General features: G+C 37.0%; 1 protein-coding gene across 1 annotated transcript in view; it reads right to left on the reverse strand.

Moving 5' to 3' along the window:
* The window catches only part of LOC148418623 (immunoglobulin-like and fibronectin type III domain-containing protein 1), a 35,325-nt gene extending 21,412 nt beyond the window's left edge, over positions 1-13,913 (reverse strand). Inside the window, exons 1-6 of the mRNA XM_088422767.1 lie at positions 13,815-13,913; positions 8,718-8,793; positions 2,726-2,845; positions 2,515-2,657; positions 2,331-2,430; positions 2,202-2,246 (exon numbers count right to left, since the gene is read on the reverse strand). Of these exons, the coding sequence (XP_088278893.1) occupies positions 2,202-2,246; positions 2,331-2,430; positions 2,515-2,657; positions 2,726-2,845; positions 8,718-8,766 (457 nt within the window). The 5' untranslated portion in view covers positions 8,767-8,793; positions 13,815-13,913. The remainder of the gene's footprint in view (positions 1-2,201; positions 2,247-2,330; positions 2,431-2,514; positions 2,658-2,725; positions 2,846-8,717; positions 8,794-13,814) is intronic.
* Positions 13,914-14,755: the final 842 nt, after the last annotated feature.

Raw genomic sequence — 14,755 nt, forward strand, 5'->3', positions numbered from 1 at the left:
CACACCTCCTCATACAATATCACAGTTTATTCCTGGGCACTCCATCATAAACTTTCTCCAGATCTACAAAGAGACACCATGCAGCTCTCACTGACCTTTTCTTTACTTTTCTATTAACATCTTCAAAGCAAATACTGCATCTGTAGTGCTCTTTATGGGCATGAAACCATACTGCTGCTCACAAATTTTCACTTCTGCCCTTGGTCTAGCTTCAACTACTCTGTTCCATAACTTCATCGTATGGCTCATCAACTTTTCATCAACCTCTATAGTTACCACAACTCTACACATCACGCTTGTTCTTAAAAAATGGCACCAGCACACTTCTCCTCTATTCCTCAGGCATCTTCTCACAATCTAAAAATTCTGTTCAACAACCCAGTCAGAAATTCTACTGCTACCCCTCCAAGGCACTTCCATACCTCTTCAGGTATATCATCAGGGCCAAGTGCCTTGCCACTCTACATCCTCTTCAATGCTCTCCTCTCTTCATCCTTACTAATCTTTGCTACTTCATGTTCCACCATAGTCACCTCTTCTGCTTCATTAACACACTCCTTTGTATTTATCGGAGCTCGGAACCGGCACAAAAAGAAACTGGCTTGTACCCCCTTTTGGTTACATTATACTGGAAAAAGTTAGAAAACATTTTATAATTTTAGGTAGGATTGTAGGTAGTGATATGTTTATGTTTCAAATTTTTAATGTGTAATTCTTTGATGGGCAACTGCCCACCCGTGGCCATGACGCTCGTTTAATTAAGATAAATAAATAAATAATAAATAAATAAATAAAACCTCTCTTGTTGAGTCATTTAATAACGCTAGCATTATCCACAAGATGGCAGACATTGCTCACAAGTGCCTGCTTGCCCCCTGAGGCTGTAAAGGGCTTCAGGGAAGAGGAGAGTCATGACCAGCACGATAGTAATCTAAAGTACACATGGACAGCAATCTTTTTTGTTTGTTTGCTTGTTTGTTTTTACTTTTCCTTACCACTTTGGCATTTCATTTGATGGGCATGAGGACTAAATAGTGGTGAGCAGATCCAAATGTTAATCATATCATGCATATTGTATCAATATAGAATGGATACTGGCATGATTAGATCGATACAGTAGTGTCAGTTCCATTTGTTGTATTTACTGCCACAATCTCATCAAAAACAACAACAGCCAAGTTGCCGTGTCTGTCCCTGTAGCGAACACCTCTGGTCTAATTAGGTTTTGGGCCCCAGTTTTGCACTGTTTTCATACATTTTGTGCATATAGAGAAACTATTTTCCATCAGCACTGTCTCTTTAGTTTGCTTGTCAGCAGAAAAATGCTTTTGTATTGCATTGTATATTTTTTATTTCAAGTGCATTATTTACACATAACACTTTTGAACATTAAAATGCCCCCTACACTTGTTAGTCTGTTTGCGTGTGACAATAAGGTAGTATAAAAAGTGCGCTATAACAAATGATCATTTTAATAACGGATTGTCGATTATTCTATCAATGATTATTATCCAACCCTTATTGATCATCTGCCCATCACCGTGACAGCTTATCCTCGCAAGGGTTGGAGCCGTGTATGCGGGATGCACCCTCAACTGGTTACCAGCCAATCACAGCAGCCGAATAATCCAAGAGTAGATTTTATTTATCATCCCTTCATCCCTTATTCAAAATCAAGATATTTTTTTTAGTTTTTATAATATGACTTACAGTGTCATATCATAAGTAAACAAAGATGTGGTTAGGGCTAATTTGAGCACAACATAATGTGGGTCCTTTACAATAATTTACCAGACCAATAAATGCTTCTTTGTCATGACTTCAAGTTGTAAGGCGTTTTCATCAGGAGGGGATGGCAATTTGATGAGGGATGGCAAAGAGAAAAGAGGGGATTGCACTTTGCTTGAGGAAGAGGGGACCAAATGTGTTGCTGAGGTACAGAAAAAATTTGGGTAAACCAGCAATAAGCTATGACAGGCAAGGAAATTCCAACGCATTTACCTGACTCAAAACGTCTCACTGCTATAAAAATGTATGCGTTGGATTCTCAAAAGATTTTGTCATCCATCACTTCTCCAGAGCAATGAAAGCTAAGGCCTAAAACATAGCAATGTGTCTTCTTTAAAAGTTTAGCATATGAACTAATCAACACAATGTTTGTTTTTTTAAAGAGAATGCTAGAGCGTTGTCGTTTATCTTACCATCCCCATATGTCTTTTGAAGTTCCTTGGTTTTAGAGAAGCCCACTGTGAACAAATAATGAACAGATTTTTTTTCATTATCATTGTATTCATACAGACTCTCGGGCACTCTTGTAATGTCCTAAATACCCTCAATAACGTTGAGGACGGCGGTGCAAACAGCTCGTCCGTAATCATTTGTTGCGTAACACTTGTAGGTGTCGGCATCCTCTGGGGCCACCTTGGGAAACTGGAGGCATTTTTTTTTTTATTTTATTAACATTGAAAATTGTTTTGGTTTTGTGCTGTTCATACATTTTGATTAGTGTTGTACCTCCAGCGTATGCTCGTGCGACGACTCATTGTAATTTTGCCGGCAAGTGTCCGGGTGGAAAACGATTTCTCCGTTTGCTCTGGTCCATGTGACGGTGGGTTTTGGATTACCCACAACTATGGCTTTAAATAATGTGCTTTTTCCTGGGATGCATGATGATACAAGTCATTAGTAAAGATGACAGTACATTCAGGAATAGTTAAAAGCTGACCTTCTTGGATAGTAATCGCGATGGGTTTGCGAGAAAAATCGGGAGTTGTCTTTCCTTCTGGAAGTTCCGCCTCAAACTGAGTTATCATGACACCTGGCACTTTGGACTTCTTCCTGATTCCTAATCCAATGGGAAGGAAACATAATAACAATAAAACATACTATTGATGAAAAGTTTGGGATATAAGGCTTTTGGGGTGAAATTTTTGGATGAAACTTATATTCACTACCACTTTGAATACACGTGTTTAACTGAAGTGTTCAAACACAAAAGCTAAGAATAACCTTTGAATTTACTTTAATGAATTGCACATTATATCTGGATTTATAGCATATTTTACCTCTACTTTCATGTAAAAATCAAACTACTTTCAAGTACAATCAAAGGTATCTTCGCAGTAAGTTAACAAGTGATGGCTAGACACATTCGTACAAATGTGATAAGTATGTGATGATGTAAAAAGAAGAAGGCTTTATTTTTATCCAAATGGCTCTTGTTGGCTTTTGTGTTTGAGCTATTTGCAGTTCTCTAACAAGGAAGTAGATTGCAAAATTCACAACAGGTATTCAATCCATGAATCAACTACTGTTTACAGTTTGACATAATAAAAAAGAAAAAAAAAATCTAGCAGCAGTCCATCATCACGTTTACAAGGTTTTATACAGGATGTTCTCAGAAGGAACTGACTGCTTAGCATGTAGTCTTTAGACAATTACATAGAGACAGAAATGTGACAGAGGCATAATAGTGGCCATTGTTCAAAATAAAAAAAAATGAAAAAATAGTTGTGAAATGTGCCACTCATCCCCAAGTTGTTAGAGAGCTGACAATGTGCATTAAGTGCTGAATTAACTAGATATATTACTGCCATGATTTTTATTTCAAAGTTTATCAAATTGAAATTATTGTAATTCCCCAAATATAAGACACGGTTTCTCCCCAAAAAATAAAAGCCAAAAGTATGGGTTTGTCTTAAAAATGTTAAATTATTAATTTAGTTTTTTTTTTTTTCTGGACACCATTCGTGAAAGATTGATCTGTCAGCGACATAAGCTGATTTTTATATGCCTTTTTGTATTGACTATATTCTTACCGTAATTATTACCGTAACGGGAAGAGCAAGAAGGCAGACATCATTTTGCCTTTAGCAGCCAGTGCTCGTTGCTGCGAACAGCAGCTCACGTTGGCTGATGTTGTTGCGGTGGAATTTTCAATTAAAGAAGCAAGCAGACTGAACCACCGTCCGAGTTCATCTATGTTAACGCATAGGAATATGACTAAAAAAGAAAGGCTCATGTAAAAGTTATAATGTGTCGAGCTTATTCAAATAATAGTGGCAAGGTATACAGCGGTCTGCAATTGTTAGAGCACACAGAAAGGTATTCATTCGACAAGGATGCTGTGCTACTTGGGAAATTTATGGTAAAATTAACTCTAGCGAGGAAAAGAAAAACAACTTCTTCTAGTGCATTCAGTTACACTGGATGAGGTGTTCACTGATTGCTCACAATGTGGGGAATCTGAAATACACTCGCCTTAAATGTGCACCAACTTATGACTTACTGATGTGAACACAAGAAAATATGAATTTTTACTCTGTTCTGCTATAATTTTTACGTCTTTGCCAAATTGTTGGCGCGTCTTATGCACAATAACATAGAAAATACCAGAATTTGACACCAAAATTAAGGGTGTGTCTTATTCACGTGTTCATTATATTTGGGGAATTACGGTACACGTGGTCTGAGGTTTATGGAAGTTTTTCAGTTGATTAAAATATTTCACATGGAAGCCAAATATTCCAGGGTTTTTGTGAGAGGTGTACTTTAACACACAAAAAAATGATGATGGTTAACTTAAAGAGTCAGTAGAAGGTGATAAACATTGCTGAGCATAATTGTGAAGCACTGTTGAGGGATGAAGTGAGCCCTATTCCAAGAACAGCAGTCATTACTACTTCGGCCGCTAAAAGGTTATAGTAAGTAGCAAACACATTACATGGGCTTTGCTCAAGAAAGATACTGTAGACAGATACAACCAAATCAGATCCCAAACCTATATAAAATAACAAACATTCATTTACTGACGTCTTTTTTTGGGAGAAATTTCTGTTGGTCTACTTACAAAAACAAACACACACACACACACACACACACACACACACACACACACACAAAAACTACGTTAGTTCACATTCTATGTATGCAACATAGTCATTACTGCTTAGTGACAGCACTGTAACACGGTGCCCTCCCATCACATAATGAGCAATTCATTTAGTAAGGCCAACAGCAGGGTGGAAAAATACTGATTGTGCATCGTTTTTCTCCTGCATCATTGAGTTTTACAATACACAAGCTTACATTGTGTAACTCTTATTTATTTATTTTAACAACAGTTAAAATAAAACCAGTATTCTTATTTTAAAATAATAATGTCATCTGAGTTTCGTTAATATAAATGCACATCAACATATGGATGCAAACATGCAGGTTTATGAAATATTAAATACCCGTGTTCCAGCCCCACTATCTTAATGCGTTTTAGACGCTGTTGAATGCAGTGAGTGCATTGTTCTGAGGGATAATCAACGATGGTTGAAAGGTTACGGTACTTCGCAACATGTTGTAACCTTCAACAGTACCACATTGCACTCAACCCACAGCGAAACGTTTCTCAATAGTTATAAAAAAAAGAAAATAAAAAAAAACCTCCGTGGTCAGTGAGCTGAAATGTGCAGTACTGTCGTCTAGTAATTCCCCCCTACTCTGCTGTGACACAGCATTTAGCGTGTCATATGGAAAATTAATCAAGTTCACGTTTAATCCGTTCAAAAATAATCTCTTTGTTACAAGTAATACTGTATATCTTTATTCATGTACCGTTGCCAGCAACAAATAGAAAAACAGAAAACAAGCTCTTCCATTAGATGGCAGAAGGTGCAATGAATTTCTAAGTCCCCCAGTAGATACCCACATATAGTATATAACAATTATTGTTATTATTTGTCATGAATTAAAACAGTAACTACGTTTTTTTGTAACATTTTTGGTGGTTTTGCAGGGACATATTTAACCATGTGAAGTATGTACCCTAGCTCATTAATGGCTGGGAAACAGAGTAACTTGTGTTGTAGGGCTGCACGATTATGTCCAAAATAATGATCACAATTATTTTGGCCAATATTGAAATCACGATTATTAATCATGATTATTCATCATTTTGGTCAAACATGTCTATTTATTGCCCTTTAAAAAAAAAGCAGTTCAAAAACAAGGCTTCAACGCTTGATACTTACAAATAATAATAATAAACAAATAATAAATAAAACAAATTCACCCAGGACATGGGAAAAACTTGGACCCCCGGGGCAACACAGCTAACTTACTTGAGCCTACTTAGAATCAAGCACATTATTTACTTTTAAGCAATTTTTAATTAATTAGCAGGCAAAATGTCATTTTCGGTCATTTCAAACCAAATTTTTTCCAATTATTTTGCTAATCGGATTTTTCGGTATGATGCGCGAATCTCGCCGGCACGCGTTTTACAGCACTTTATACTCAGTGCGGCTTTCCCCCCCGCAGTGAGCCGCTGCAGGATTTGCTCACATCCTATTTTTTAAGCTTAATGAAGTCTTAACCTTGCGTTGGCCGCCTGGTGGTAGGTTTTATAGGATGAGGATCAGTTTAAGTAATAGTGGCGATCACTATCAAGATCGCGATTAAAATTCGATCAATTGTGCAGCCCTATGGTGTAGCAAAGCAATGAATAGATTTTTTTACATTGTAATCACACAATTTCATGAACATGCTGCAACAGGCTGTATATTTCTTTAGAAAATGGTGTTACCCTATTAATATAATCTGCCAGGCTGAAGCCAAGCACTGATTTTGTGAGTCACAGGCCCAACACGTAATTGCCTACACCAGCATAGTTCACTAGCGGTCCATCAGGTCAAAGCAGTTTAATAAGACTCATTTCACCAGAAACATCAAATTATGGTTGCTGGGATCATGTGTACAGAATGCACAATTCACCATTTAGATGTGGTAGCCTGTCTGTACAGTCTCAAAGTTTCCAGAAGCCCTCAAAAACAAGAATACTGATTCCTGAAGGTAATTTGGTCATGACTATGCTTAGTTTGAAATGGATATCTTAGTAAAGTCACTTTACGATATTAATCCTGTTCACCCTGTTTATTTAAATTAAACAAAAAATAAATCCTTCACTCCCCCGTTTGTGTTGAAAATATGAAAATAAAAGTAGTATTGAGCCTGTTGATTATGCATGTAATAATACATATTTTTCCAGAAACAAGTCTGGCTGCATAAATTCTGGAATATAATAATAAAACTTTGTTATGCTATTTACTGGCTCTAAAAGAAAAAAAGGGGCATAACAGATTTCATCGGACAGTGACTAGTATATCTAACATCACAATAAAAGAGAATATTGTGTTTTTTACATATTTAATTTAAATGTTAGGGCTATCATCATCCAATTATGTAAAACCACCACAAAAAGCTGAGTCAAATGCTTAAAACATATTAAAGTGTGTATTCATAATTTCATATGCATATATTTATGGATATAGTCTCATGTCTGGTCAATTGAGGATTTGATAGCCAAGAGATGATTAAGGCAAAAACGACTTTGGCTACCTGAGGTCGATGCTTTTTGAAGCTTATTAGTCACTTTTTGAATGAAATTACATAATTAACCCTTTACTGGGCACAGCAGACACTTTTCTATTTTAAAGTCCTAAACAGGCAAGATTTCTCAGGATTTTGGAGAAATTCCGTCCGGTTAAACAGGAAAACCAGAAGAAAATGTCTCTAAAATGTTTGATTAAAAAGTCTTGCCTGTTTAGGACTTAATACAAAAGTGTCTGCTGTACCCAGTAAAAAAAAATATATATATACTCATGCATGCAATCAATTTCCAATGTTACTACATTGGTCATTTGAAGCAAACAAAACAAGCAGCAACCTTTACCTTGAAAGTTCAGAGAGAGTGAATCTGTTGATTCAAGACCACGTCAAGCATGCGACCAACCAACATTTTGTCATGCACTTACAATACACAAGTGAATTGTTTTTGGGATTTCTATGGCCCGTCCACACTGCATACCTTTGTCATCTGGGTGACCTCTCTCTGAAGCGTCGACTTAACGCGCGACCGGATTGTAGGGAAAGGAACAATGAGAGTTTAGTATGAATCCTGACAAAAGCGCCACATCACGGCTGGGCTTTTTCAAGATTATGGCCACAAACAACACAATATTCCATATTACTCCAGAATGGGAGGGACAGAAACAGAGACATCAGACATGTACAAAGGTTAGTCACAAAATAATGAACATGATGTCATCGGCACGGTTTTGCATGAATGCGATGTTCAAGGTCTCACGGGATGATTTCTTTACAGTGCTTGAGAAAAGAAAAATGACACTTTAGATAATAAGCAATTTTTGTTACAGCGATTTGAACTTCATTCCATTTTTTCCTCCAACACTCAAAGATTTACTCATCTTTGTGGAGTTGATCTCCACCGCCATGATTGCTTTCAGCATCCTCATCAAATGCACCAGATGAAGATGAAATCTCGTCTTTCCTGGAAAATATCTTGCACTGCGAGAAGAGTGTTACAGCATTTATTTCTTGAAGCGTCATTGTTGTTTGTGGAATGAAAAACAAAATTAAAAAATGGAAAAAAGAATCACTCCTCTTCAATTTGCTCTTGTTTCAGGATCTTTGTTCTAAATCTCCAAAAATAAGACTTTTCTTGTGATTAGACTTGATTTCAGATGAAAATGAGACGTCGAAAAAAAGCTGTGCTCAGATCCAAAAAAGATGTAGGTTTGAAAAAAGCCCTCCTCAACTTCGATGATTGTCATACATTTTTCATATTTTGTCCTTAGATAACCAGATACTGTGAAACACCATTGAAAAGATGAAGATGGGGATGCTCACCTACATTCTGTACTTACCCTTCTGCCCAGCGGCAGTTGGATCGGTCACCTTTGACTTATTCAGCATCTTTGCCTAAGGAGCTTTCCAAAGGTTCTGTCAACAGAAAGCACAGAAACCTTGTCAACATGTCATCCGTACTGAGAATGTAATGTGTTTCATTTGCTTTAGATTAAATTGGTTCGTACTATAATAGGACTACAATGAATCATTTTGTAATTTGAGTATCTTGGTTTGACAAAATGCTTGAAGTGAATTTTCCTTTCCTGGTTATATTGGCGTTGTGCCAACTTACATGCATATATTTCACTGTGAAATCCTGAAAATATCATGATAGGGGACCTTTAAGTTGAAATGTTTATTATTGCTTTGCACCAAGCAAGAATATATAGTTTTTATTTTTATCAGAATATTCAATATACGATTCAAATTTTCCGTAGGAACCACGAATCCACGAGAGCCGCACCCTTAGTGAGCATCAAGTTCTTGGTCACCTCCAGAACTAAGGCCTTCTCCCAATTGCTCGCTTTCAGTGGCCGACCAGCTCTCGGAAGAGTCCTGGTGATTGCAAGCAGCTACCATTACCCAATATGGAAAGCCACTGTGCTCATCGGGGACTTCCAAGCAGCAAAAAAAATTCTGTATCCTTCCGCAGATTTGTGCCTCCAGATGACCTGTCTCATAAATCTCTATGCAATTCCATTGACTTCAGTTATCATGCCAAATCTGGGACCTTATATTGACAGATGTGCGCCTTTCCAAATCATGTTAAATCAACTGCATTTAGTGCATGTGTACTCCAATTAAGCTGTAGAAACATCTCAAGGATGATCATTCATAAAACAAAGTAGCCAATCTCAATTTGGAGCTTCATGGGAAAGGTTGTGAATACTTACGTATGTGTGATTCCTTCATTTTTTTTCTTTTTTTTTTTTTTAATACATGTAAACAAATGTTTTCAATTTGTCATAATAGGGTATTGCATATAGAAATTTGAGGTCAAATGGGGATATAAATGGGGATTGAACAGTCAGGCCACAGTCCTGATTGATTCGTGTAGCCAACTTCTCTCCAAGCTTGCAATTACTACGTGCAGCCAGTGAGGGGCAGTAATGTGAGCAGGAATACAGTTTTATATGAGCCCCCCCCCCATGGGAATCTCCCCAACAGGAATGTGTTAATTCGGCGAGGCACTTGTTGAGGCCTTAAATAAACAAGGTGAGGAGCTCCGAGGCTTAGCATTACAACATGGACACTATTAAATCCTCGTTAATGTCAGTGTACTTGAGACTTATCCTAAATTAGACCACTGATCGTACTCTTTGTACAATTTCCGTTCAACATCTTTTACATCCACATGATAGCCACAGGTGTCCAAATTCGGTTCTCGAGAGCCTAATTCTAATGATCAGGATCGTTATCAGGCTTCTGAGCTTGCTGATATGCTGATCATTTGAATCAGGTGTGACTAGGAAAGAAACTTGAAAAACATGCAGGATACCGTCTCTCGGGGACTGATTTTGGACATCCCTGCACTAGACAATCCCACTCAAGACTAGTTCCTGGTGTGTATACTGTAGGTTTGGCAAAATGACTGACTATACTGTCAAATAATTTAGAATATAATAATAATAATAATAATAATAATAATAATAATAATAATAATAATAATAATAATAATAATTTGTGGTGCATTTTTCCAAAACTAGGCTTATGTCTATGAAAATGACAACAGTTTTATTGGTATTTTCTAATTCTACATTTCCTTTATTTTAAAATGGTATATAACACAAGGCAGTAGCTCAAAAATTGCCGAAGTTGAAATTCCTACTTTTGAGAAAAAGGTGTTAAAGGTTTTAGCACATTAATCTTTTTAAAATGGCCACAGCAAACATTGCCTTAGGAAAGGCCACTAATGAGCAAATTTGAGATTTGAAACTCAGATTAGGTTTAGCATTTCAATAGATGTAATTGGGCAAAAATGGTTCTTTGGCCCGACCCCCAAATCACTTTTCCTTTCGGCTTACATTTAAATCCCGAGGCCTCATCTGCATAACTTTGCTTATTTTATTGCTGCTACATGTGTCTATCTGTGTGTGGTTTTTAACATCAAACTATTGCAATGGGAAATGTAAGACTTTTGTGGCAATTTAAACACGATTTTCCATTTGGTGTGGCCTTTGTTTTATGATGGAAATAATACCTAAAATGCATTTGGCCACATAGAGAAATTACGTTTCGATGACTTTTTAATGGTTCAACAGGGTTTTGTTTTGACTTTTCTTCTCAGTAACATCAGCATCGGACTATTGTAGTCTCTCCTTAAAAAAGCTATTTGTATTATTGCACAGGGATTGAACTGGATTTGCAATGAAACACATCGTCATCTTTTCATCCTTATTTATTTTTTTGTTTCGTTTTTTATTCGAATTTCATTCGGAATAATCTTGCATAAAGGTGTAAATTTATATCTCCCAGACTGATTTGACACATACATGACCTGACATCAATATTGGGTAAACATCATAACTGGCATTGAGGCATCAAAATATTTCACTTGTATTTATTGTTTATTTACTATACATTGTGATTACTCAAAAGCATTTCTAAAAGCATTACTATACATTATGATTTCTAGAAAGCATTTCAAAACGTTTCTCTGGTGCAGTGGATTCTTTATTGTAAACAAAACATGGAACGGCATTGTGCCACAACTTACATGAATGCACCATAAAATGCATTAAATTAAAATTAGAAACACGCACCTTTGAGACTTCAGTGATTTAGGGCTATATAAATAAAATTTGATTGATTGATTGATTGATTGATTGATTGATTGATTCAGCAAAATAACGGAAAACCTGTTTATGTCTACTTTCTTTTAAATAGCCACATTTTGCTCTAATTACTTAATTTGCTCACTCTTGGCATTTTCTCATTGAAATTCTTATGGTATTGACATGCAAAATCCAATGCAATTTGCCATTACATCAGGGACATGATTTTACTAAATGGTAATAAGGGCTGTTTTGTTGAGAAGTACATTACTCTATGCTATGAATGTGTCAAATACATTACCTGCAGTGCATTTTATGGTAACACAGCTTGCCTTCTGCAAGTGTTTTTATTTCAAGTGTGAGCAAATGTGAAAATGCAAAGTGTGTTAAGTACAATGCTGGCCTCCAGCAGCAATACTGGCTCTTGCTGGAAAAACACATTTGATGAATACAAAACATGTTGCGAGAATGACATATTTTGGCAATGGGCCACTTTTCTTGAAACACCCTCGTTTTACATATAAGTATTTTGTTGACAGTCATTTTTATTAACATTTTTTTTTAAATGAAGAGTGTATTAAAGACAAACATATTAGCTTTGAATCCAAAAATGCCATTCATACCCTGCCTTATCGTCACAGGTTTTTTTACGATGGAGTCAAAAGCAGTGCAGTGAGTCTAAGAAAAAATAATAAAATAAAATAAGCACTGTATTCCCAAAAAATGTTTAGCAATATTTTCATAGACAGCACCTGTTTCCTTTCCAACATGTCAGTCATCAACAGGCGAGTAGCTTTGCTATTATTTAGATTTTCTTTCCAGCACCTTCACATAAAGGTTAAAATTTTTAAGAAGTCAAGTCCAACAAAATCTTTACAACACAATGTTCTTTGTCAGAGGATGGAATAGACTTCTGAGTGAAAAGAAACCAAGGTCACCATAAAGTGTATTTCATTTCATTAAAATCCATCCAGTAGTTTCCCAGATCTGGGCATTTCGGATGGGGTCAACCATTTTGGAACTCCCTGTATATCAACTAAAAATGAAATGTAAACAATGTAATGTTTTAATTTATATTTTGTATTGTATATGTGCTGTATTTTCTGCATTGTAAGGCACACCGGATTATTAGGCGCACCTTCAACGAAAGGCCGATTTAAAAAAAAGTCATATATAAGACGCACTGGACTATAAGGCACAGAGAGTAAAAGCTACACTAGTAGTTGGGTCTGCATTTGACTACATGTTAACATAATGATTCAAGTCCTCTGACTCAGTAGTAACACAATACTTAGCAATGGCATTAACACATGGCCAACAAAAGTGCTATCAAAGTTGACCAAGTCACATCTAAGAAACAACACTTCCCTGCAGATGGGAATAACTTTTCAATGGCTTTTGTGGAAATACCACCCCACTTGCCAAAAAACAATATCCTAATGTCTTTGGCCCTTTCTACGTGACAAGTGTCGCTGGCCCAGCCACCTGGTGACTGTGCCTCTGACCGCAAACACTTGACACAGCATCTGCAGCTTCTCAAATGTCCAGCACTGCATTTCTTGGCTCGGCGGAACTTGGCTCGGCAGAACTTGGCCCTGCGGTGACAAATGAGCACTAACGGACATATTTGCACTTCCCGGTGGATTTCCACATTTGGTTAATTGCAGCGGACTGACAAACTTATCCACGCGGACCGTCTGGAATAGAGCGCAGGAAAAGAAGCCGGTTTGTTATTTGTGGCTGTGAACTCCCGGCTCCGCTTTCAACATGATGTTTGACTTCAGACCTGATATCGGAACACAAAGTGCTTCGTGTTTGCAGCATCAGTGGTGTGAATACTATCAGCTGCTTGTTTGTTTTCAGTGTGAAAAAATATATCTTGTTTATCCCCACGGTAACCCTACTCTCTGAAGGCCATGTATCAATGTGATACTGCCGTCTAAAGTTCATCAGGGCCTAACACCCTTGCAGCTCCTGACTCTCACGCTCTCCACTGCCTAGAAGCAACTTTCCAGTTTAGGAAGCATGACATTCAAAGTGAGAAAGGCTGCACGCATTATTAAATTGATTTCACGTCCAATCCATATGCCCAACCCTGCCTTGGGTGTACATCTTAATGATCCATGTGGGAAATGAAAGTCGTCGTATCTCATAAAACGCTAAGTAAATACAGCCAGTAACTTTATTGGTCTTTTAAGCTCAAGTGCTGGCTCATATTCATCACCCGAGTGCTTTACAATGTAAGCTGTTTACAGTGCCTATTTGTATTCCTGCCGGGCAAAATCCAGAAATAACAAGCTGCGGTACATTTTCCTCATCTTCACGTCTAACGCCACCTACCTGCGTACAGTCCTTGTGACTTTCAACTTAGCTTGTCTGCTAATTGTCCAACGTAATAGATCCCCCTCGGACGTGTGCAGATCTGCACTTGACGCTTCTCTTTCTTTACACTGCCACAAGCTCTTTAGACTTTTTTGTATTTACTCCAGAAGACGGAGACTGAGGTTTGGTGGGTGGCCACGCAGGACGGGGAGGGAGGCTCCCGTGAATGGGTGGATCGAAATGCAGGTTAAACACCCCTTATGGAATCGCTTGTCCTTAATAACTGTCACACGAATGAAGGTGAAGTATTTTCTTCTCAGGATAAGGCCTTTATTTTGGGCATCCTTTAACAATTAGTCTTTTAGAGCGTATTGCAGGGAACACAAACGCAAAGCCAGTTTGTTTTAATACTTCATCTGAATGAGTAGGCCTGAATACCCGCATTTTTTAGGAGAGCAAATCTTTCAAATGACAGTACCAGTCAAATGTTTGCAAACACCTTTAAATTCAAGTGTCTCAAACACTTTCAGGTAAGATATTTAAGGTGATCACTTTTGAAAACGCACTGCTGTGGTAAAAGTAATTTTTATGTTTTATGTTTTTTTTATGATTTATTTATTTATTGATTTATATATATATATATATATATATATATATATATATATATATATATATATATATATATATATATATATATATATATTTATTTATTTATTTATTTATTTATTTGAAATTGACTTGTAGAATAATTATGGTAATGATGTCAGGTTATGTTAGGCAACAGACAGGCCTTGCTGGCTTAGTTGCACTGACTCCTGCAACATTTGATTCTGAAGTCCTCAGGCTGGTTTCATACAGCTTGGCGACATAAGGTAGCTGAATTCTGATTGGATAAAAATTCTAACCTAAATCTACCGGCGGGGGGAACATAACCAAATGGTTGTTGTGATTGGGATTGC

Source organism: Hippichthys cyanospilos, chromosome 9 (genome assembly GCF_059441005.1).
Source record: "Hippichthys cyanospilos isolate Australia breed blue-spotted pipefish chromosome 9, RoL_Hcya_1.0, whole genome shotgun sequence".
NCBI lineage: Eukaryota > Metazoa > Chordata > Actinopteri > Syngnathiformes > Syngnathidae > Hippichthys > Hippichthys cyanospilos.